This window comes from Eubalaena glacialis, chromosome 1, assembly GCF_028564815.1.
Source record: "Eubalaena glacialis isolate mEubGla1 chromosome 1, mEubGla1.1.hap2.+ XY, whole genome shotgun sequence".
NCBI classification, from domain to species: Eukaryota; Metazoa; Chordata; class Mammalia; order Artiodactyla; family Balaenidae; genus Eubalaena; species Eubalaena glacialis.
Window position 1 is genome coordinate 9531562 of NC_083716.1, and position 25058 is coordinate 9556619.

Here is a 25058-nt window from a genome sequence, read left to right on the forward strand (position 1 = left end):
GCTCGGGCTTCTCACTGCGGTGGCTTCTCTTGTTGTGGAGCACAGGCTCCAAGTGCGTGGGCTTCATTAGTTGTGGCACATGGGCTCAGTAGTTGTGGCTCACGGGCTTAGTTGCTCCGCGGCATGTGGGATCTTCCTGGACCCGGGCTCGAACCCATGTCCTCTGCATTGGCCGGCGGATTCTTAACCACTGCGCCACCAGGGAAGCCCTCAGCTGCCACTCTTACTGACGTGGAAAATACACCTACATCATGGGGAGGGCGGGCAGTTGGGAGGATTCAGTGAGAGGGTGGGCGTCAAGTGTAACATCTTTAAACCAGAACTGTCACTCCAGCTCCCTGGGCCTGATTCCCCCCTCTTACAGTGAGGAGGTAGAAATGACATCACCTCCTGTCCCTGACGCCCCAAGTCCTTCTGCCTCGGGTGCCTCCATTCTCTGGCCCTTGAGGCAGGGGACGCAGCCCGGCCCGTCAGGCCCTTACCCCATCCTTTCTGGGGTTGCCTTTCTCCTACATCCCTGCCTTTTGGACCCTCACAATGTGACTGGTCACCTTAGGGAGGCATTTTTGGAATTGCTGTTCTGCGAGTTTTTCCCAGTCTTGCAGACTCTGGGAGCTTGCCATTGCATATTCCAAACAGCTGAGCCAGGACAGTGGTTTCCCATAGAACGTGGACAGTCATTCATGTTTCAGCAGCGCTTCCAAACAGCCTCTTCTCTCTTGGACATCTACGGACTTGCTTTTCAGTTTTCCGTTCTTATCCTCCCCGTTATCGCCTAGGACCCTGGTGAAATGCCACGAGGCTGCTCTTTCTCCAGAGCCAGTAAGTCGAGCCGCACCCCGACATCTGCCCAGGGGCTGCTCACCAAGGGGCTGTTACACGAGTCGTGGCTGCAGGGATCATAGCCCCGAGGGAGGCCGAGGGGCTGCCTTATCCTCTTTTTATAGACAAGGAAGCACAGTTCACAGAGGGGAAATGACAAGTGACTTTTCCGACTTAGCACCATTAGTTTGGAGGCAAGGCAAATTCATCATCGCCTTCTTCTCTCAAGGCTGTGCTTCTCTGTTAAAAAAATCATCTGGAGAGAGAAAAAAAATCAGGTTCTAAGGAAAAACGCATTGCATAATCCCATTTTGAATGGGAAGAAAACTCCAAGTGCATCTAAAGGTAATTCGGGAAGGTCACCTGCCAAACTTCTGAATGATGGGAGTCCCACTGGATTTTATTCTCTTCTTTGAATTTTCTCATTTTTCTTCAACAAGCTTGTTATTACATAGAAGTAACATTTCGTGTTATAAAAGGGGAAACGATCCTGCTTATTTGAAAACAAACTACTGCTCCCTATGAAGACGTGGATGAATCTCTTAAACATGATGTTGAACCAAAGGATGCAGGCATGGAAGAGAGCAGGCTGCACGATTCTCTTCATTAAATATTCAAACTAAATGGCCATTGTAACGAATGTGATAGTCAGATAGCGTTTACCTTCGAGGAGCAGTGACTGGGAGGGAGTACCAGGCGGGAGGGGGGCATCTGGGTGGTGATCACGCACTTTCTGGTTTTGATCTGGGTGCTGGAATATGGGTGTGTTCACCTGTGGTCATTCATCAACCTACGTCATAGATTTTTGGCATTGATTTTGATTTTTTAAGATAGTCCACTAAAATACTATTAATCTGAATGACGGTGTATTTTGACACAAGGAGAGTGTCTCACTTGCCTTGCCCTGTCCCAGCCCTGCAGGGGTGGGAGGAATAATTGAGGCTGTGTCTTCCAACAGCCTATGCACTGGGTCACACCTGCCAACCCCTCAGAACCCTTTATATCAGGGACTTGTCTGGAAAGCCTAAAATACTCCAGGGATTTCAAACAGAATAAATATAATACAGAGAACAGATCACACAGATGAAGGAAGACCTGAGAAGGCAAACAGGAGAATGAGGCAACCCAGAGACCAGCAGGAAGTCTTCACCGCCCTGGAGCCGCAGGGATACACAGATGAGGAGGTGTCACCAGAACAGAAGCAGAAGCAGGGCCATTTGATGGATCTGGAACCACGGCAGGAGGCTGCCAGGTAGGAGCTGGGACAGCAGAGCAGAGCTGGAGCCATAGGGGAGACACAGCCATTGCTGGAAAACGCCCTCTGCAGCCGAGAGGGTGAGAAGTCCCCTGGCTTCTCTCAGTCTCTTATTCTCCAAGCTCCCATCACCACTTCCTGTTGGCTGGGCCTGGCCAGATGCAAGCTAGGGAACAGAACTTGCAGGATGGGGGCTAGGACAGACCTAACTCCCAGTTCCTTTGTCCAATTCTTCCACTGGGTCCCCTTGTCACCTTCCCACCAGCCTTCCTCTCTGCCAGGTCACTCTGCACAGGGCATCAGTCCTCTGCTGGGAAGGAGGCTCCCTTAGCCCATGTCTGATTCTAAGGTGATCATTAGACTATATTTACCCACCTTGCTGTCTATACAGCATCAGCTGATGCTCCATCACTTTCCCAAAGACACTGGATAACAGGCTGTGGTGGACACACCTTAAATAATCACACACCTTGTATAATCCTCTCCCCTTGAGCGTGGGTAGAACATATGACTTACTTCTAGCCCCGAGAACATGGCCAAGGTGATGATATGTCACTCCCAAGATTACCTTGCGTTATGCACGGCTCCGTCTTAGCAGACGACAGTGAGAGAGACCCTCCTGCTGGCCTTGAAGGACAAACAGCCATACTCTGAAATGTCTATAGAGAGCACCATGTGGCAGGGAACTACAGGGGCCCGTAGAACCTGGGTGGTCTCCTCTCAACAGCCAGTAAGCAGTCAGGCCCTCAGTCATACAGCTGCAAGGAAATGAATCTGCCAGTAACCTCATGAGCTTGGATGTGGGTTCTCCCCACTTGTGTCTTCAGATGAGAACACAGCCAGCTGCCACTGGATTGTAGACTTGACCCTGGGCAGGGGACCCAGCAAGGCTGCTTGGACTCCTGACCCACAACAACTGTGAAATAATAAATATGTGTTGTTTAAGCCACTAAACTTTCGGTACTTTGCTACACTGCAATAGAAAACTAACCCACACAGTGGGAAAAAAGACTCTCTTGCCTCGCTTTTTCCAAAACCTAAAGTTCCATTTAAAAAGGTGGGACAGTAAATAAGTCACTCCATACCTTATAACTGTTTACTTCCCTTCCTACCTCTTGTTCTGGCTGAGCCAAAACTGCCAGGGACAATGGCAAGGTGTGTTGTTCTGTGTAGCAAGCAGAGATGTTTCACAAAAAGGGGAGCCTTGGTGCTTCCAGTTGGCGTATGTTGTCACTGCTGATGCTCCCATAGGAGGGCTTCCGAGAGTGCATCAAGTTAGGGCTGGACTCAGGGAGCTTTGGGGTCAATGATGGCAATGGACTCATGGCTCTGATACTTTCCATCCTCAAACGATATAAATGGGAGTGCTATGGTCTGAATGTGTCTCCCCAGAATTCATATGTTGAATTCTAACCCCCAAAGGTAATGTCATTAGGAGGTGGGGCCTTTGGGAGGTGATTAGGTCATGAGGGAGAGGCAGGGCCTTCGTAAAATGGATTAGTACCCTTATTAAAAGAGGCCCCAGAGAGCTCCCTGCCCCCTCCACCATGTGAGGACACAGCGAGAAGAAGCCGTCTATGAACCAGAAAGCAGGTTCTCATCAGACACCACGTGGAATCTGCTGGCATCTTGATCTTGGACTTCCAGCCTCCAGAACTGTGAGTAACAAATTTCTGCTGTTTATAAGCCCCCCAATCTGTGGTGTTTTGTTATAGCAGCCCAACAGACCAAGACAGTGGGCCAAAGTTCTGAGACCATTACTAACTCGGAGAGTCAGCTGAATACTTGAGCAGTCCCTTTCATGTCGTTTTATTTCCTTTTACATGGACCAGTGAAAGAAAAAAAATCCCATAGGTTCTTCTGAAAACTGTTACGATAATGAGAAGACGAATGAAAAACTTGCATAGATTGGGATGCCCACAGTTTGGATTTTCAAGGCCTAAAAGATGAAACAAAACAAAGCAAACGGGACTTTCAGGATAAACGCAATCATCCTCTAGAAGGGGAAAGAGGAAGGCCTAGCAATTGTATAAGATGCTGGTTCTCAACTCTGGATGCACATTAAGAATCATGTAGGGAAGGTTTTTAAAATAAACCTTAAAAAAATTAAGTATAACTTAAATACAATAAAGTGCCCCAATCTTAAGGATACAGCTTGATGGATTTTCACAAGTAAGCACTGCTGTGTGACCACCACCCTGATCATGATAAAGAACATTTCAGGTACCTCTGAAATCTCCTTCCTATCCCCTCCTGGTCAATATCCCAGCCTCCCCCACTCCCACCTCCACAAGGAAATTGCTATTCTGATTTCTAACATCATAGAGAATAATTAGAGGAGCTTTAAAAAATACTGATGCCTGGGTCCCACCACAGAATATCTGGTCTTATCTGGGTGGCTCTCAGGCCTGGAGAGTTTGCAAAGGGCCAGGTGATTCTGATGTGCAGCCAGGACTGAGAATTACTCGCTGGTTTAAGGTCAAGTCCCATTTCCGGCAGGGCAGCGAGGGTTTAAATTCACAGCCCAAAAAGCTCCTCCCAGCACTGCAGACAGGCTCTCTAGCAATTTCTGGATTGCAGCCGTCAGGAGCCAAGCCAGGTACTGAATCCACCGGGATGCTGCGGTGGCCCACTGAGGCAGATGACCTCAGTTCTCCTTGGACGAGCCAGGGGCGGGTGGGCTGGGCCATGGATTTTGGTGGAAGGTGATGTCCCGGCAAGAAAGGAGGTGTTGGCAGCAAATACGCTCCACCAGACATTCCACCTCCCGCTAAAAGTCCCCTTCGATATTTATAAAATGATTCTGGTGTGACCCAAATCAGGCAGTCTGGTTTGGCTTATCGTTTTCAGTATGCCCAGATTTCATCCTACAAGGTTTTTCTTTAGCATTATTTGGAGCTGTGAAAATCCTTAAGAAACTGAGCAAATTTCCCCCCGTAGATCACTGGAGCTATAAAATCAGTGAGCCCCAAAAAAGTGTGGAGGGGAGAACGAGCAAAAGAGCAATCAAAGAGAAAAGAAAAGGTAAGCACTCACGTGGCTTTTGCAGGACGACTTGACCAACCCAAACTTTTGCTTGATCTGGTTCGTCGTGAACTCTCGCCACTTGCCGTCCACCAGGGTCTGGGCTCTGATCTCGTACGTCACCAAGCGCTCTGCTCTCAGGCTGATGGGGCTGTGCTCATAGACGGAGGAGGCAAATTCCAAGTCGGTGTGCCTTATTCTCTGCAAGGAGGGTGACCCACCTTAGGTGGAACTGAAACCAGGGTGACCCGGAGTTAGCGAAACCTGGTCCCTGGCGCATCGGCCCTCCTGTCTGATGTGTACAGGGCGGAAGCGTTTCCCCGTGGCCCCATTTCCTGCATGCAGCTGCTGCTGAATCGGTTGGCATTTGAACCCTCACCAAACCACTGGCCGACGGACTGGGGTTTGGCCAACTCAGGAAAACGCCATGAAGTCAATCTATATTGAATTAGAAGGTCTTCACATCGCTTTGCCAGAGTTTAAAAAACCAACATAGTATTCATATGAGCACTTCGACTCCTGTTGTTACATAATTCATCTCTTCCATCCAGTAAAATCCATTATGTAGGGAAATGCGTGAGTCACTGAAGACCAAGGACTGGCCCAAAGAAGAGATGTGACTCGCTCAAGGACACGTAAAGAGGTAGTGGACAAGCTGGATGAAACCCCAGGTTTCCCATTCATGCATTCATTCATTTATCCACTCATAATACAAACATACCACCCCTACGTTCCTGTACTGTCATTGGCAGTGGTAATAAAAAGATATGGTAATATTAAAGATACGGTTTCTCAAGGATCTTAAAGTTTTCGAGACTTATAATGAAACACTAAGTGGAAGGTAGGGGTCCACTATCATAGTTGTCATTATCATCATCATCATCAGGGCCCTGTTCCAAGCCCTTTGCACAATTTAACACATTTAATACTCACAGCAACCTAGGAAGGTAGGTCTTATTACCTTGTCCATCTTAAAGGTCAGAAAGTGGACACAGGTAGGTTCCTGGGCTCACCAAGATCAAATGGCTCACCAGGTGGTTTGAATTCAGACTCTACTCTGAAACCCAGCTCGCCTGCCTCTCCTGAAAGTCCAGCAGGAGCATGGAGGTGAAGGCATCCACCTTCCTGACTCTTCCAGCGTCCTGTTCACAGCCTCTGCTTTGCCCCCCTAGAGAAAACCATTGCCTCTGCCTTTATGGGCACTACGCGTTACCTCCACAGAAGAATGGCCATCTGTAAAGCATCCCCCAGCACGTACAAACTGAAAATGAATTGAGCCCCATATGTGGTTCCAGAGGACTATCATTTAACCTTGGCCTTACCAGTAGAGGCCATACAAACATGAAGACACTCCGTTTTGAGATCGTCATCTATTGAATGGGTTCATAGCAGCAACCTCACAATGTTGGTGCGAAAATCAAATGACATCACGACCACGAGCATGATTAGCACCAGGCTTACAACACATTACAAATGAATTAGTAATTAATGTTTAATCAATTATTATTAATTCAATATGAATTGATTCTGAATCTCAAAGGCTGTTTCAGAGACATATCTCTCCTGTGCTCTGTCCTTCTTACCTGCATATGAAAACTATATGAAGTAGTATCATGTTTGATTCCCTTTATCTCAAAGAAGAATCCATATATGGCGATCACTTTTGAATGTGTAGTATACTCCTAAATGGGGAAGGATAAGCAACAAAGTGACAGGGGTAAAAATCTTCAGTATTCAAAGGCAAGAAGACATAGCAAAACCAATTCTAGCTACAACTACTAAAGTGACTAATTTGTGATTTAAAACACAACAGCAATGTTAGCCTAGGAAACAAAAGAAAAGACAAACTGTAGTGACTTTACAAATCCTTACAGGTTGGCACTCAGTGGCAATACTATTTGCTCTGCATGCCCCTTAGTGGGGAGAAGAATGAGTTAGGCATGTTCTTAGATGACCCGTGGTCTGCAGACCTTTGAAACAAAGCATTTTGCTCCAATCTGATGGGCCTAAGAGACCCGCCATGCCCACGGTATTGCAGGGTGTCCTGGCCACTGTGGTCTGCAATCTGTCCACTCGGGCAGGTCCCTGCAAGCACAGCCCATCCAGGCCTGACCCAGAGGGGAGTCTCTGATGATAGACTCAGGGCCCCAAGCCCGTAAAACACGAATTCTTTTGAGATCACTACTGAGGTGGCTTTAGTGATGTTGGAGGATTGCAGCCATTTCTTGAAGAATTGTACCTATCGAGGGAGCCCAAGACAGAGGGCAGCCACCAGCCGCTCAGGCTCCCCTGGTGACTGAGCGCCCAGAGGCTTTGCAGCCGAGCTCCCTAACTCATTGCTGCTTTGATTCTGGGCTCCATCTAAAGAGCTGCTCAGAATAGTCGCCCTTGCAACCTTAACCATGGGCTCAGAGTGGAATCTCTTCTTGAGCAGTTGGCAGCTCACCATGTTTGTGGGGAAGAAGATGACCAACTCATCCCAGGTTGCCCAGGCCTTTCCTGGTTTTAGAACAGAAAGGTCCTGCATCCCCAGGAAACACCTCCAACCCTGGAAAGCTGGGACAGTTGGTCACCCTCATGGGAATCGTAGATGTGCCCATCAAGTGACTGAATGGCCTGTCCCAGGGCCCCGTCTTGTGCATTTTACTTCTAAGGGGGTGGCAAGTGTGCAGGAGAGACCCCTGTGATTTCCTCTTCTGCCCCGGCCTTCCTACCAGAGGGAGGAAGTGAGCATGGCCCTTGTACAAAGGTCTCTAACCAAGCACGGGACGGGATGGTTCTTCCCCTGGCTCGGGCCCAGCGGTCAGTACCTGGTTAAAGAGCAGCCCGAATCTCACCCCCTGGGTGGTAAGATCTTTCACGTGGGCCATGTCGCCCCCATTCTCCAGCTGAAAGGAAAACACACGCCACTTACCAGCAGCCCGATCCCCCAACATCATCTTCACTACATCGATCCCTACAACCCCCATCGTGCTCGAAAGAGTTCTGTCTCTGGAACCTCCATTCACCCATGAATCCAGTCCACAGTATTTACTGAAAACCTACTAGCCAGGTACCATGCTCAATGCTTTCAGAAGATGCAACGATGAGAACAAGAAAAATGCCCCAGCATTTTTTTCTTACTTGAGAAATAAAATGTGTACATCAGGAGCCCAATCACAAGGCAGAGAATATTCGTAGCTATAAAGTCAAGAGCAAGTATAGCCCCATAGGGCAGGCTCCACGTGAGGGCGGGGGCCAGGAGGGAGCAAATTTCAGGAGGATGACATTGGTGGCAGGGGGCAAAAGGAAGGAGGTGGGCAGGGCCAGAAGGACATGAAAAGGGAGGTGGGGGACTTCCTGAGGTGTCCAGCCCCAGCCCCGAGACTGTCCCTTCTCTCTCTGTTGCCCCTTCCATCCTCTGTTCTGTTAGAACACGATTTTGAGTTATGTCCCAGAGAAGCACAGTTCTACAGAGTGGTTATCTACTGCGTACGGGGCACTGAGCCCTGTGCTTTGCACATTACAATAGGTATTTGTTGAGCTGAATTTAATTTTAACCAGTGACTCATAAATCTTCAGAACTCAAACACTGCCCCACTTCATCTCTGAAAATGCATGACTGGAAACACATAAGAAGCACAACAGTTTGCACAGACAATTCACAAAAGGGGAAATGCCACATGGAAAAATATTCATATTTACTAGTAATAAAGGGAATGCATATTAAAAAATGAGATGCCATTGTTCACTTCACAATTGACACAAGTGATCTGAAAGGAAAGTGCTCTATGTTGCTGAGCTTGTTCAAAGAAAGGCACCTCATTTATCACTGGGGAAAGAGTCATTTGGTCCAAATTTTGCCAATATGTATCAAGAACAAAAGTGCACATTCCTTTTGGGGCCAGTATTTTCTACTCTTCAGATTCTCCTATAAGAAAATAATTCTAAGTATAGTAAAATAAACCATTACGTGCAAATGCATTCACCATGCAGCCTACTTATAATAGTTAGCAATTAGAAACACCATGACTTTTCTACAATAAAGGAAAGGCCAAGTAGCATTGTTTGTAGCATATCCTCTTGGTGGAAGAGTTTGCAGCCAGTAAAAATGGTGATAAGAAGCACATTTCATTAAGTGTATTTTTTTAAAAAAGACCTGAAGGCAATAAAATGCAATGAGATGTTAGCGATGGTTGTTTTGGGGTGATGGGTCTGAGAGTATGTGTCTTCTTTCTTTCAGTTTCTCTGAATTTTGAAAATTTTCAATAATAAGCACATGACATTTGTATCTGTGAGGGGACTCGGTTTGGAGGGCCGTGTGGCCAATTGTCCCCGACGCTCCGGCTCAACAGGGCAGATGTTCTAAACACCTGGGTTCCAAGGCGGGGCCTCCTCTCTCCTCCCCTCCAGGCTTGGCTCTTCCCACTTCCCCTGGGGAAGGATCCAGATACTTCCCGACCTCAGAGGCCCAGAGGTTTCGAATGCAAAACACATCTCCAGAAAAAACAAAGGCAATAAATTTCGATAACTGTTTCCTTGCTGAGCTGGCGACTCACCGCATGGTAATGGTTGGCTATAACCCGGACCAGCCAGGATTCAGGGAAGAAGTTAATGTGCCGTAGCTCCTCCAGATCCTTGCCTGGGAAGAAGCACAAGGGGAACATTCTTATGGATTTATTCATAAGAGAACTGCAAAAATCTCATTTACGGAGGGAAAAAGGAGGAAGTTGGGAGCTGAGGACTGGCGGGCATTCCCGGGCCCCAGGAATCGTTAGATGTGTGGAACCCAAGTGGGACGTCCCACGGCCCTTTCCCCCAAAGGGTCCACAGCCCCCGGCCACAATCCTGCCCAAGGAGGGAGGGTTGAGATCTGATAAACAGTGTCTTTGGAGTGTCTAGAAGCAATTTGGACAAACTATCTGGGCTCCGTCAACCATTTGTGGGTTTTGGAGCTACTCATTCTATCTGGATAACTGGAAATGGCTTTGAAAAAGTTCTCAAATATCCTTTCAGATGCAAAGCTCTCACTGGTGGCCACCTGGGCTGCCCCAAACACACTCCCCAAGAGTTCCCTCTCTTTCCAAGTCACAGCTGCCTTGTTCTGGGCCCAGAGCATGAGGAAACTCAAGCCTGGAGCACAGACCCACAGTTTTCTCCCCAACTGCGAGCAAGCGAGCGACCCAGAAGGGGCACCACTCTAAGAGGCAGGGCACGCGGTTAGATGGCAACACGCAGCCCTGGGCGCTGAGTACACTTTCATAATCGGTAAGCCCCTTCCATCCATCATCATGTTTTATACAAGCTCTGATTATCCCCATTTTACAGACAAGGAAACTGAGACTGGGCAGCCAACTGACTTTCCTAAAGTCACACACCTTGGAAATGACAAAGCCAGATCTCAGCTGATTCCTTTGGAAATGTCTGGTGGGGCTTCCTCAGGAGTGGCTGAGGGGTGTGGCAGGTCCCCAACAGCCTCCCCTGGACGCACTCCCACGGGCTGGGGCTTACCTTTGGTGATGCCGTGCAGACGCAGGCAAAGGAAGAGCGGCATCCAGTTCTGTCCCACATCCCGGTCCAGAAAGGAACACTTCTTGGGGAAGCTTAGCAGAGGTGCAAAGAGGAATAAAAGGCCTTCAGAACACTCCTTTCTGGAATTGGCTGGGGCTCGTGAAAGTCATGTCAGAGACTAGCGGTTTCACTAGCCAGGGGTAGATGGCGCCTGGTTCTCTCTGGATGGGTGGGGAGTGTGGAAGCAGAGGGCGGCTGCCCCCCGAGGTTGTAATGAGACAAAGGGTTATATTCCCCTTGCAGCTACCACGTAGTAGGTGCCCGACAAATACTCATTAAATGATGATGGGAACGCATAACTGTACAGAGGATTTCAGGATACGTTTTCTCCCTTGAGTCTCACAAACTTCTCAAGGGGCAGACAGGACAAGTATCATCGGCTCCATTTTACAGATGAAAAAACAACGGCTCAGCCAGGACTTGAACCCAGGGTTTCTGATTCCCCCTCTACACATGCTGCCCTTTGAGTAAGTGGCCAGTTTAGGCACTTCAAAAGCACTTTCTAGTAGAATCAAGAAGAAAGAAAGGTCGGATGAGTGGGTAACTCGTTTTAGCAGCTGGTTCCAGGATCAGTTCTGGATAGCGTTAATACTAAACTCTGGTTAATTTCCACACATGGCTGAGGTCAGGGCTGGGTTGAAATCAGACTCCCCTTGAGAAGACATGTACACACAGGCACACATCCACTCGTTTTGAAACAACTTGTTCATAAAATGGTCACTTTTGACAAATGGGGACGACGGGGGATAATTTTTCCAATGACTTTGAAAACACAGTCATTCCCTCAAGTCAGATCCTGTATGAGACCGGCCAAGGGCACTTTTAGAATATTTTTCCATGAATCAAGAGTGACGTCCAAATCACACCCTGTCCCAGCCAGACTGAACACTCGATTGGCCCCGTGTCCCACCTCTGCTGGGGGTGCCCACCAACCTGCCTGGGGACCATTTGTTTTCACAAGATCTGGGAATTCCTGGGACTCTCCAACTCCTCCTCATGGCAGTGGCCCCAGGAGAGAAGTTTAAGGATTCTGAGGTGTTGTGAGAGGGGAGAGGGGCACGAAGACAAATGAGCGAATTCAACTTCAATGATTATTTATTAGAATCCACTGTCTCGGGGGGTGGACGGACCAGGTGTAAATAAAGGAGGGCTGATACTTCCAGGAGTGCAGGGCTATTGATCCTGGAACCAGCCCTCCATTACCCAGGGCAGGTGGAGCTGGGCTAGCGTGGGCCGTGCCAGTGCCCTGAGAAACATGGATCTCTTAGCTGGACAAATAACGCTCACTAGACTCCTTTCCCAGACGTGAATGCCTCCTCCTTCCCTGCCTCTCTCTCACCATTTAATGGAAGAATCAGCTAGGTGGCATCATGGCGGGCGCAGGCGTCAAGGAAGAAAGAAGGGGCTGAGGTGGTGCAGAACCCCCAGCCCAGCTGCGTGCTCTGGGGAACGAGCTCGGACCCTCGGCAAGGGCTCCCACAGCCCGGAGTGGCCCCTGAGGAGACAGAACTTGCTGGAGCTACAGGTTAATACAGTTTCAGCCCAGGAGGGAAAGGACCATCTAGAGGACAGATTTCCCCTCCAGCTCAGAAGCCCCCAGGCGCCAACTCCACAGCTTTGTGGGAAGGATGCTGGGAGAGTAGGAGGGACCCAAGGCCCCTGAGTCTCCCTATGAGAGGTGCTCAGCCAGACGACCATCAGCCAGGACCTCTCCAGACAGACCTCCTCCCCGAGAAGATTCTAAATGAGCTTTGCTGAGACAGGTGATTGGACTTTATGACCCCTTTGGATCACAGGAAGTGGTACTGATGGTGGCTGATTTGGACAGGTCACAAGTCAGCTCATGCATCGCCCAACCATGCTTGGGGTCCCTGAGCTTGGGCCCTGGAGTCAGATAGACCAGGTTCCAGTCCTGGGCCAGCCGGCCGTCAGCCACGTGACCCAGCCTCCCCAAGCCTCCATCTCCTTTTCTGTCCGGGGGCACAATAGCCACATGTGCTTCCCTGGGTAGTCGGGAGAAGTAAAGGTGACAGAGCTTGTGATACGTCGGGCACAGCTGCTGGTCCTAGCGGTACTCCGGGCTTCATGATTGCCACCATTGTCCTCTCACCCCAAGGAGAGTGACCTGAACTTGAGCCGGTGAAGTGCATGGCCGTGTTCTTGCTGGCGTTCATTATTGCTGCCACCCTCTAACTCGCTGGAGCCATGGGCCACCTCAAAGGAAGTAAACGGGGGCCTCAGCTGCTGATTTTCTAAAATCCCAAGGCATCTGAGCAGTGTGGTCCAGCGCCTTGAACCAATGGGCGTAACCCTGCCCCTGGAGCCGGGCGGGTGGGTGGCTGTAGAGCCGGGACGCCGCCCGGGCCTCCCGAGAACAGCCCACGTGTTTCCATCTAACCGCTGCTGGGCCGCGGCATCTGGATTCTCTGGGCCAAGGATGGGCACGCTCACCTGATGTAACATAAAGTGGGGGAAGCTGGCTGCTGCGTCGGGACCTCTTTGCACGGCTGTTTGGCGGAAACAAAGGCTGGCATGGCTTCCCCGGGCGCTGAGCTCTGTCTCTGCAAAGACTTTGGGTTTAGCTCTGACTATTCTGGGACAAGCTTCAGGCCATGGTGTCTGCCTCCTAAAGTTCATGGGAAACCCTTGGGGCATGACCCCCTTAGGGAGGACAGTTCATAGGTCCTTGATACTGAAAGATACACCCAGGTCGGCTGTGGGTTCCGCTTGCAAGACCCTGGGGACAAATCCTCCCTTCTGACCTCCTGAAAGGCGGTGCCGGGGACAAGTCTCTGTCAGACTGGCACAGGTTGGCATTTTAGAGCTGCCATCAGCCACGACCTTCTTGCTTCCTCCAGCCTGTCATCTGTCAGAGTCATTTACCCTTTCAGACTCAGAGCCCCGTTAGCCCAACACTTCAAATTTTAGCCTTTTAAATGCACACTCTAGAATTCTGACACGTGCTACAGCACAGATGAACCTTGAAGACACTGTGCTAAGTGAATTAAGCCAGACACAAAAGGACAAATACTGTATGATTCCACTTATGTGAGGTTCCTAGAAGAGTCAAATTCACAGAGACGGAGGTAGAAAGCTGGTTGCCAGGGGCGGCGGGGACGGGCAGAGGGGAAAGGGGATTCATTGTTTAATTTGTATGGAGTTTCAGTTTAGGAAGATGAACAAGTTCGGGACGTGGATGGTGGTGATGGCTGCACAACAGTGTCAATGTACTTAATGCCCCTGAGCTGTACACGTAAAAATGGTGAAAATGGTCATTTTTATGTTATGTATATTTTACCACAATAAAAAAATTAGAGTTAAAAATTACTTAGTTTCTATGAAAAACATCTGAAAGAATAGTTTATATTTTGAAGTGAAGTTTGAAAGAAATTACACACTTGGGGGAAGGGAACACGGCTTTTTTCAAAAGGTAACTCGGTGTGGAAGACCTGGATGCCTTCTGAAACCCAAGAAGCAGGAAATGGTCCTCTTGGCTCCTGACACCAAAGTGTGGTAAGGAAACAACAATTCTGAATGTCGCTGCCACCACTATCACCTAGCAAATGTCACCGCCATTCAGGACGTCCTGCCAAGTGCCGTGCTGGGCCTTTTCTTTGAGTCAGCATGAACCTACGTCAGACCCGACAAGGGGGTATTGTTAACCTCTGCAGCCAGTAAATGGCAGTAGTGGGACTCAGACTCAGGGCCGCTACCTGCTAACACACACCTCATTTACTGAATGTGTTGTTGTCTCTGCTTCCTAGATTGTAAACTCTGTGAAGATGGAGATTTTAGTCTGTTTTGTCTACTCCTGTATTCACAGCACCCTTTACAGTGCCTGGTTCTCAGGCAAGTCAGCTTGCAATAATGTTAAGTGAATTAATTGGATGAATGAGCTGGTCCCTGCCAACTCACCCGCCTCAATCCTACCATCCCATCCCTCTACTCACCCATACTTCACCTTCTAGGAATGCAGTTCCAGCCCAGTGCACGTGTGGGCATGCACGCACACACACATACATGCACAGACCAGGCTATTCTATGCCAATTTTCCTATGCTCACAGGGTCCTGTCTGTTGTTACCACGATTATTTGTCAGGCCAAGTCCTCTGGGTCATTTGTCGAGACCCAGTCAGTGTCATCTTGACTATGAAGATGAAGATGGTCCTGACCTTTGCCCAAAGGCAGAACTGGGTCTAGAAATTCCATGTAATGATGATGCTACCTGCCCTTTGCAAGAGCCTCCTGCATCCAGACACTTACATTCCTTGTGTTCCTCCAAAGTCTCCACTCTAACCGTTGAAGAAGACGTCTTGGGGCCACCCAATTTGGGTGAAAAGCCAAGAAGCCACATGAGGGAAGTGCAAAGGTAGTAAGGAATAGGAATCAATAATATTTAGGGACCTTGAAAAGAGGGAGATTCAGCTTCCAGGGAGCCAAGCTAAGGGGGATGGGAGCACTGCTGGTCAGAGACAGAGAAGAAATGAAAACGGCAAGAAACACAAACACAAAAGAAATATATCAACCTCCCTGCACAGGGCTTGGTGGAGAGATTCTGACAGAGAACAACTGAACCACCCTCATGTCCATGACTCATGGACTACTTCAAAATGAATGTTCTGGTAAAGAGATCAGAGTTGTCACACCAGGGGTGCCCAGTTTCATGATGACTCCGTGGTTATATCTGCAAATGCCATCCATTAATCACATGGCTGTGTGCCCGCCCTGGCACACAGCATCGCAGTGCATTTCCTTCAGACACCTGTGGGCTGGGATGCTCGGCGTGCAGGGCATGGCTGGGCCACTCTCCTCAGAGGCTCCCCTCGTTTTATATATGGGAAGGTGGTGCTGGGTTTGTCGGGCCAGTGCTCACCCACACAGCTGGCACATGCTCTTGTTCTCTCTCCAAGAAGCTCAGAGAAGGAATCTGTCCAGTGCACAGGTGAGATCCAGGAAGGCTTCCTGGAGGAGTCCTTGGCCAGCTCCATAAAAGCTGGGTCAGATTTGGACGGGGCATAGGAGGGAGGAGACTCTGCTTCAGAGGTCAGGGAAATCTAATAGTTGGGATGGTATGGAAATTGGATTCACTGACTGCTTTCAATGACCTCCTTCTGGTGAGGTTGCTGGAATCCACCCTTGCAGTGTCTGAAAGGGACCCATTTAGGGATTAACAAATCAGCTAAGGACTAGAATTACAGGTCTGTTCATGACTTGCCCTTAACTCAAAGACCTCAAAGTAAAAGGATGTGTCTGAAGATCTAGGAGCCCCAGGTCCACCCAGCTCCACCACCAATTTGCAAAAGGCGCCCAAGTAAGCCCCTTACCATCCCTGCATGGACTTTACAGACACACTGTTGAGTGAAAAAATCCAGACCTTTAAAAGTCTATGCCATAAGATTCTATTTAAAATTCAGAAGGAGCCAAGACATCTCCACAGTAAAAGAAGCCAGGATACCCGTTCACCTTGGTGTGCGAGAGGTAGTGACCAAAATAAGGCACATTAGGGGGCCGGTCAGGTTCTGTTTCTTGGTCTGGGTGCTGGTTACACAGGTGTGTGCACTTTGTGGAAATTCATTGAGCTGTTCACTTAAGGTTTGTGCACTTTGCTGTATGTATTTTATATTTTGATGAAAAATGTACTTTAAAAAAAAGTGCCGGAACTTCCCTGGCGGTCCAGTGGGTAAGACTCCACCTTCCAATGCAGGGGGTGCAGGTTCGATCCCTGGTCGGGGAGCTAAGATCCCACATGCCTTGGGGCCAAAAAAACAAAACATAAAAAACAGAAGCAATATTGTACCAAATTCAATAAAGACTTTTAAAATGGTCCATATCAAAAAAACAACTTTAAAAAAAAGTGGAAAATTTGCCTGTCTCTGGTTCTTCTCCAACTGATGAATTTTTACAGCCCCCCTGGACTTCTCAGACTGCTAAGTGGAACGAAATGATGACTTCCTCTCTGGACGGATGAAGGCAATGGTTTTGCTTACATTTTTTGTTTTTCTTACAAGGAAATGTTCTGGACAGCCTATTTGTATTTCTAAATTAACCACTGCCAGGAAAACAGGCTGTGGGTGCTGAGGTGTGTGTGTGTGTGTGTGTGTGTGTGTGTGTTATACACACACATGCATGTTCCCTTTCTGTATTGATGTATTTAGACAACAATGAAAATAAGCTTTGAAGATGTTCTTAAACATGGAGCTAGGCAGAGAAACTGCCCCTTTCACTGTCCATCGGTGCCCCTGGCATAGAACATATGTTCAATAACTATTTGTTGAATGAATGAAAAAAAAAATCAATGAATAAAAGAACACAGATGAGTAGAAAAGGCTTGGACATATGTCTTTACTTGCAGGTACAGCGGTGCTGAAGGAGTTAACTGTTCAAATACCTTCCCTCCTAGCTCAAGACGTTGCTAAGACAGCTGAGAAAAGGAGTATCTGATCTATTTTACTCAATTGCTGCTCTAAACCCTCCTTTTTGGATGCTGGGCCAGCCAAGGCCACACCCAGAGCTGCAGCTCAGCCTCGTTCCTGGTCAGTCTAACATTCGGGCAGCTTGTCCCGCTGCTGTCACATTATGAAAGCACAATCCCATTTTGGAGGTCCCCATATTGTGATGGTCCACTCTGACCTCTGTTCCCCCACCTGGGAGATACCTTATAAACCACTCTGTCATTTCAATTATTTCATCAACAGATGAAACTTTAAAAATTGGGCCAAACAGCCAACTTCCTTGGTTCTCATACCCAAGACTGTGTACTGTCTCCCAGGGTCTGCTCATCTGCCCCACCTTCTAATGCTCCTGGAATGTCCCTGTCAGTGGCTGTGGAAACTTCCTTGACTAGCTGTTCCCTCTGTCTTCACTGAACTGTGGAGCTCAGCTCCTCTGGTGACTCAGTTCCGGCCCAGGCTGACCGTGACTTCCCACACTTCCACCACTTCCACCCCTTCCACCACTGGAGCAGAGGTGCCTTCTTGCAGCCCAAGCCCTCAGGCCAGCAGCTCTGAGGCTCAGCCCAAGGGATCCTCAGGCCAACACAGAGCCTGGGCACGACCGCTGCCCCCTCCCATGTCTAGGGTAGGCATCACCAAACTATCGAGACATTATTTCTCACTGAGCCTCAAGAAAGCCTTAGAACTCTTCCTAGTCTAGCCCACCAAACAGGCCCTACCCACCAGTAAAAATGGAAACTTGTCTGCCACCCCTCCTATTTCGAGCTGCCGCAGACATGGAGTTCTCTGAATTTGGCATTAGCATGGCAAGACCCATTTCTCAGCTGGGGCAACCCAGTTCTATAGAAATGGTTGATGGAATTTCATCATTCCATAAGCTGTTATATGCTCAGCATGGTGCCAGGTGAGCTGAGGATGCAATAAAGGATTGTAAACCCTTCCTACAAGCTGCTCACGACGTACCCCGGGAGACAGAACGTATGCACCCACCAAGGTGTTCGTAAGGGCCTGGTTGGCAAGGCTCCTGGGGAGGCCCCGCCGTGGATGGACTGAGAAGAGGAGGCAGAGCAGGCTGGGGTCAGGGGAGCCGGGGCAGCATGTGCTGATCCCTCGGCTAAGGAGTCCCTCGGGGACTCAGGGGACAAGCACTTGGGAGGTGGAGGCCATTGACCAGGGAGCACCTTATGGGTGCAACTGTTCTGGGGCAGAAGAGTGAGCTGGGACGGGAGGCGAACCACCCGCAATCCTAAAAATGGACCACGGTCCTCAAAGTCGGGGGTGAGCCTGGGTGACCACGGAGGGGAAGAGCATCTGAGTTCCAGACTGTCTCATCTTTTCTCCCAAGGGGACACCAAGCCTGCTGGAGGGAGGGAGAGGGAGTGAGGGAAGGAGGGATGTAGGGCAGGACTCAGAGAACACGGTTCCGGGTAGAGGACACCATCCCAGCTTCTCAGGTTGGGCAGTGAGACCATTTGGAGACACACGAATGGTTTCCAACAAGGGAAACCTTGCAGGCTCACGGGGGCTTGGGGAAATGCGTGTGGAGGGCTGAGGTTTGGGGTCAAAATGGAATCAATGTCGATTCAGGAGTAATGCAGAAGCTATGATGGTAAGGAACACCCGAGGATGGGAGGAGCCTTGGAGACCCCAGCTCAGGCAGGCCCAGGAAACCCTGCTTTCAGGGCCACACGCCTTCGCTCTCTCCCTCCCACTTGTTTCTCTCACAGTAAAAACACAGTTCCAATGAATCACCCACATTCTAGCTCATTTCCTATCTCCCAGTTCTAGACATTTCCAGTAGGAGGGCTAACCTGGTGCCAAACAGCGACTTTTCCTGGTGTGCATGACTCAACAGAAAAAGTGTCTCTTGGGCTATTAAAAGAGTGGGAGAGGGTGGATCTAAGACATTTGGGTTCAAAGCAAATTTAATAGAAACTAAGCAAGGACATGTCATTCTGGCAATGAACATTGCTTTCCCCAAATAACGAGACAGGAAAAAGGGGCTCTTTACTTGACATGGTGCACAGATGTTCCAGAAAAGGATTAACTGCTTCAGAACAATGCAAGCGAAAGTTGGCTTAAACAGGTTGATGTGCTGATGAACATGTGGAAGATGTGTTTATCTGTTAAACTCACATGTGCAAAAGAAAAGGAATCTCTTGACTTCCTTGAATGCACCTTATCTTGCTTGGATGCCCCTGTTCCTGCTGATATGGGGAACAGAACGTAAACCTGATCATGAAGGTAAGCCTGCCCGTCTAGGGCTGATCCTCCTGGCACTGTCTTTGGCTACAGGGCCATCACACTCTGCAACCAGCTTGGATGATGCGAGTGTATTTACAAAGTTTTAATAGAAGCTAAAGAGACACCAGATGGATTACTGCTTTCACCCTCAACCCCACTCTGTCCCCCAGTCCCAGGCTGCCACAGCTGACATTGCCAGTGGGGTTAAACAGACAGGAAACACAGGCAGAGGAGGACATGGGGAAGGGAAGAAGATGCACTGCCAGGCAATTTTAGAAGTAATTGGCTAACAACAACACTGAACCTAGAGGCAGCCTCAGGATCTTTCTAGACACCATGCCCAGGGATTCACGACTGAACCAGCTGCAGCGGGCACAAGAGAGAAACCCTCCCTGCCATCCTAGGAATGGGCAGCAAAGCGTCTTGGGATTTGGCGGGTCTGGGTTCAAGTCAGGCTCCATCCCTTATCACTTGTATGATCTCTGACAAGGTATTCATCTCTACTTCAATTTCCTCATCTGTAAAATGGGAATAATAAAACCAGCCCCTGAGTACTAGGTAGATTAAATGAGATTACAAATAGAAAGTGTTTATCAGAATTATTGCATTTAGTAAACATAATTAAATGGTGCCCATTCTTATACTGTAATTGTTATTTTTCACTTAAATGTTGAGATATATAACTTTTAGAATTTATAAATTTAGAGATTCTAAGAGACTGGATTAATGCTATGAAATCTTTGTATATTCAAATGCTTTTTCATTTGTCCAGAAAATTCAGAATGTTATACGCTAACTAGTGAAATATAAATGAGAATGATCTGGGCTGATTTAGGTACATTTTAAGTATGAAATTTTTAAGGCCAGTACGGTATGGTAATTTTCCTGAATAAAAAGCATACCTTTTGCATCAGGTCTTTTACCGGACACAGAACACGTGCTCAAAGGCACATGACTATCTCATATTATAACACCTATTATTCACTTTTTCAAGTAATCTAGTGGTTCAAAGTTATCCCATAATCTTAGATCCCATAAGAAAACTGCATTCTATGCACTCTGAATAATGCTATGAAAAATAATATCACTGATGCTTTCCCCCATGATGTTATGAGCAAACAAATAGTGTATGTACTATTCATCAATCAACACTAAGTCACGTTACCTGCTAAAAAACGAGAGCACAGTTTCGTACATCGGAATTGTCTGAGCTTTGTTGTTTAGTTGCAAGTAGACCCACAAAAGAAGTGTTTTCAGAAGGTGAAACTCGCTAAAAGTAAACAACCTGGCCAAAATAAAAGATTGAGAAGCAATTTTAGGAACAGCCAAAACCACACTGTGTGTAAAAAACTGAAAAATTAAAAGTGAGTTTAGGAAGGAGGCAATACCGCCCTGAGCCTGTAGGTGGACTCACACAGAGAGATATCCAGTGACCCGCTCAGGGTCACTCAGCTGGTAACCTGCATGGCTGGACTGTGAACCTCAAGTCACCTGTCGCCACCAGAGCCTGTGTTTTCACCCACTGGCTGTGCTGCTGTTAAACAATGGCCATCACTGAATGAAGGCTGCTTACTGGCCCTGCAGCTGCAATTCCCTCATCTGTAACACAGTGATTATAGCAGTTGCTCAGAGGATACTGTGACAGCTATGTGAGGTGACACGTCGTATGATTTTTCTATTGCTGCTGTAACAAATTGCCACAAACCAAGTGGCTTAAAACAACACAAATTTATTATCTTATTGTTCCAGAAGTCCTAAGTACAAAATGGATCTCACTGGGCTAACATCAAGGTGTGGGCAGGGCCGTGCTCCTTCCTGAGGGTCTAGGGGAGAATCATTTCTTTGCCTTTTCCAGCTTCTAGAAGCCACTGGCATCCCTTGGCTTGTGGCCCCTTCCTTCATCTTTGAGCCAGCGGCACAGCATCTTCAAATCTCTCTCTGGTTCTGACTCTTCCTCCTGCCTCTCCCACATTGAAGAATCCTGTGATTACATTGGGCCCACCCGGATTATCTAAGATAACCTCCCCATGCCAAGCTCATTCAATTAGCAACCTTATTTCCATCTGAAAACTCAATTCCCCTTTGCCGTGCAACCTAACGTATTCGCAGGTTCCAGGGCTTGGGATGTCGACATCTTTGGGGGACCATTATTGAGCTGACCACACATAGAGCAGTGCCTGGGCACAGTAATGGGCTCAGGGGGCAGCAGCTCTGACTCCTGGGTGGCAGGGCTCCAAGTGGCCCACCGAGAGGTCTGGGTCCTGGCTCCAGAGCCCACACTGTGCCTGCAGCAGCACGAGACATCTCATCAAGGAAGAAGGGATGAGGAGGAGTGGGGGCTGCTCTCCATGGAATCAGCTCTGTAAAGGATGTTTCCCAAACAGGTCCTTTAAGAGCCACCGATGACTTGGTTCTCTGAGTCATTTCAATGTTTCTTAAACCCATTGATATTTTCTGTCTCTGACCACGGAGATACACCCTGGCTTCAAAATATATCATAGCCTCTTCAACCACCACTTCAGTGGTCACGGTGGGTGGAAGCCAAGCTAAATCATGACTCAAAGAGCAATGGGAACGTCACCCTCCCGCCCCTCTCGCTATTTCTGGACACAATAGAACGGTCTCTTTCCTCTTATTTTTTTTTAGGCACCTACAATGCGTGGGCTTTGACTCTGGCCAGACAGTGACCAAATTTGTCACTGTCTGGGCAATAACAGTGAGCCAAGAGGGGAGACATCACAGAATCACTTGGTATGATGTCCCCACAAGGAACTCTTCAACCACTGCTGGGCTGGGGAGCTACGTGTCTTCTGGTGCAGAACCCACGCTTGAGGTCCTCAAGCCCAGAAGGTTCTTTGAGATCTTACCAAAGAGGAGCTTACCAACACAAGGGGAGTAATTGGGAGCTCCATGAATCAGGACCCTGGTTTTACTTTTATGATGAAGTGTAATTATTGAAATAAAGCCCTCTGTCTTTAGGCCAAGTATTAGTACCCTAAAGTATGAGTTCCTACAGGAAATAATCACGCTGAGGACGTTCAAACATATTTTCATTTACCTAAGAGCTCTGATGATCTGAATCAAGACGGAACTCACAGAGATCCTAAACTTCCCTCCAACACAGGCGAACATCTGGGCTGTTCTACATGTGTTTATTGGGGCTCACAAGTAGCCATTGGGATGTAACTGGTGTAAAAATGCCTTTAACAAGACATTGTCCTCTATTTTTATTGAGAACACTGTGTATAAACAAGAAAGATCTCCTTTTGAACACAGACCATAGAGAAAGCCGTGCCCAAGTGAACAAGAAAATATGAACAAGGATGTCCATTGCAGCTCTGATTGTCATCGCAAAAATGAAGCAAAATAAAACAAAAGGTCATTAGGAAGGGAATGAAAATACTGTTGTCTATTCATTCATCAGAGCCCTGTACAACAATTAAAATTTAAGATGCTAATTAGGTACATACATATCAATACGGCGAGAACACATTGCGTGATGTTAGTGAACAAAGTAAGTTGCAGGAAGTCACAATCACTGCAATCACTATGAGAAAGTTGATTTGAAATTTAAACCTTTGCAAAACGAGACTGTGCATTATTTTTGTATGTACATATATGTAACAAGAATAAAATCTCATGGACTGGATTCACATAAATCCTCCACTTTAGGGAGGGAGGGAGGCCAAGAGGAAGGAAGGGGAATAGGGCTGGGTGGGGGGTTGGGCGGAGCACACAGCTGACTTTCTGCTTTCTTGGTCATGTTTTATTTCTTAACTTACGACAAAATGCTACCATCTGTTCATTTGCTGAGGTGGGTCCAATTGTGTTTTGCATTATCCTCCTACCTTTGTAACTTTTTTTATAATCAAAAATATGACCTTCCATGTCCTTATTGATCTTGACCATCAATAAGGAATAAGAAAGCTTTGAGCAGAGCACACCAGTGGGCTGGTAATGACCACGGGCATTGAGGCCTCTCAGACCTGGGTTCAATTCCCAACCCTCTTGCTGCGTGGCAGGAGCAATCCTTTCACGTCCTATAATCTCCATTCCGCAGGGGAAAACACGAGGAATTCCTCCCTGGGTTGCTGTAAGAATTAGACCTGAAAACCCACTCAGCGTGTTCTGTATACCCCAAGTGCTTCATAATTGGTAGGTATTGTTGTTATTAGCCAGAGAAGCATTAGCTTCAGGAAATACTGTTTGAGGGGGCTGCCCAGTGGTGTTCCAAATGTCGTGGAGGACACGGTGGCTTTTCTCAGGGAATTCCTGAGCCCTCGAGACTCTCTGCATCATAGACAGGAAGCCTGGGGGTGGTGGGACACGTGCCCCCCTGGTTGCAGGGCAGCCTTTCGTGCAGGTAGAACTAGACAGTCCTCTGAGTCCTCCATTCTCCTAAGTCTACAAGGAGCTTGGCTTCCAGAAAAACAGAATTCAGAATGAAGTTTTCATAATATTAGAGTGAGTGAAACAGGGTCACCGAGTGGTGACCTTTAAGGAGAAAATTGACTGAAAACCAGAGGCCCAGGAGGTCAGGGAAACTGTGTGTTTTACCACAGGTCATTTACAAGATGGAAAGAAAACCCAAAGGAAGATGAGGTCAAAGGGACTTCGGATGGGGAAGGTGAATGGCCTTGAAGCTGAAGCACCTGCTGAGACAGATGTTGTTCCGACAAGGCTTAGAGACCCAAACACCACGCCCACGAGCGAGTGAGGGATGGGTCACAGTCTACGCTAAGTGGGGGCTGAGGGACTCTCCATCCCTGACCCCGGGCTGGCCTTTCCACACAGATGCCCTGGGGCCATGTGACTTCCCGGGACAACCCAGCTGAGTTGTTTGCTGGGAAACCTGGCCTCTGTTACAAATGAGGAGACGGTGCAGCAGTGAGGGTGGGACCTGGACCTTGGAGCCCAGAGCCCTGAGCTCGAGCCTAGCCCTGTCTTTTATCATCGTTCTTATCCTAGGGACAATAATTGTACCTACCGCACAGCACTGTGGGGATTAAAAGGGACAGTGCACACAGCACAGCACACACCCAGAAGCGCTCAGTAAAAGTTAATTCAGGGCTTCCCTGGTGGCGCAGTGGTTGAGAATCTGCCTGCCCATGCAGGGGACACGGGCTCGAGCCCTGGTCTGGGAAGATCCCTCATGCCGCGGAGCAGCTGGGCCCGTGAGCCACAATTACTGAGCCTGCGCGTCTGGAGCCCGTGCTCTGCAACAAGAGAGGCCGCGATAGTGAGAGGCCCGCGCACCGCGATGAAGAGTGGCCCCCGCTTGCCGCAACTAGAGAAAGCCCTCGCACAGAAACGAAGACCCAACACAGCCAAAAATAAATAAATTAATTAATTTAAAAAAAAAGTTAATTCACCCAAAGGTCCTTTCTTAAGCAGGTACGGTCTGTGGTGTCAGGCCCACCAGCCACTAAGATGAGGAGCCCGAGCCTGTAAATTTCTAACCATCTCCCCGGGCACTGGGTGTGGCCCAAGGCCCCTCTTTTCCATGCCCTCTGTTCCCCTCCTCCCTCCAGCTTCAAGGCAGCTGGACGTCAACCAGGCGAGGAGAGTTCACCTCGGAAGACAAGACGGCAGCATGAGGTCCAGGAGCTGAGGGCCTGGTCCCTCCAGGGCACACGTGCTGACGACATGCCTGAGGCCTCACAGGCTCTCCCCTCCCTCCAGGGAGCCCGGCACTGTCTGTGAAGACAGAC

General features: G+C 48.4%; 1 protein-coding gene across 1 annotated transcript in view; it reads right to left on the reverse strand.

Annotated features, from left to right (window-relative positions):
- Positions 1-3947: 3947 nt before the first annotated feature.
- Positions 3948-25058, reverse strand: part of BTBD16 (BTB domain containing 16) — a 45514-nt gene continuing 24403 nt past the window's right edge. Inside the window, exons 9-15 of the mRNA XM_061192575.1 lie at positions 20513-20632; positions 10592-10683; positions 9640-9722; positions 7912-7989; positions 6685-6783; positions 5114-5302; positions 3948-4016 (exon numbers count right to left, since the gene is read on the reverse strand). Coding sequence (XP_061048558.1) covers positions 3948-4016; positions 5114-5302; positions 6685-6783; positions 7912-7989; positions 9640-9722; positions 10592-10683; positions 20513-20632 — 730 coding nt within the window. The remainder of the gene's footprint in view (positions 4017-5113; positions 5303-6684; positions 6784-7911; positions 7990-9639; positions 9723-10591; positions 10684-20512; positions 20633-25058) is intronic.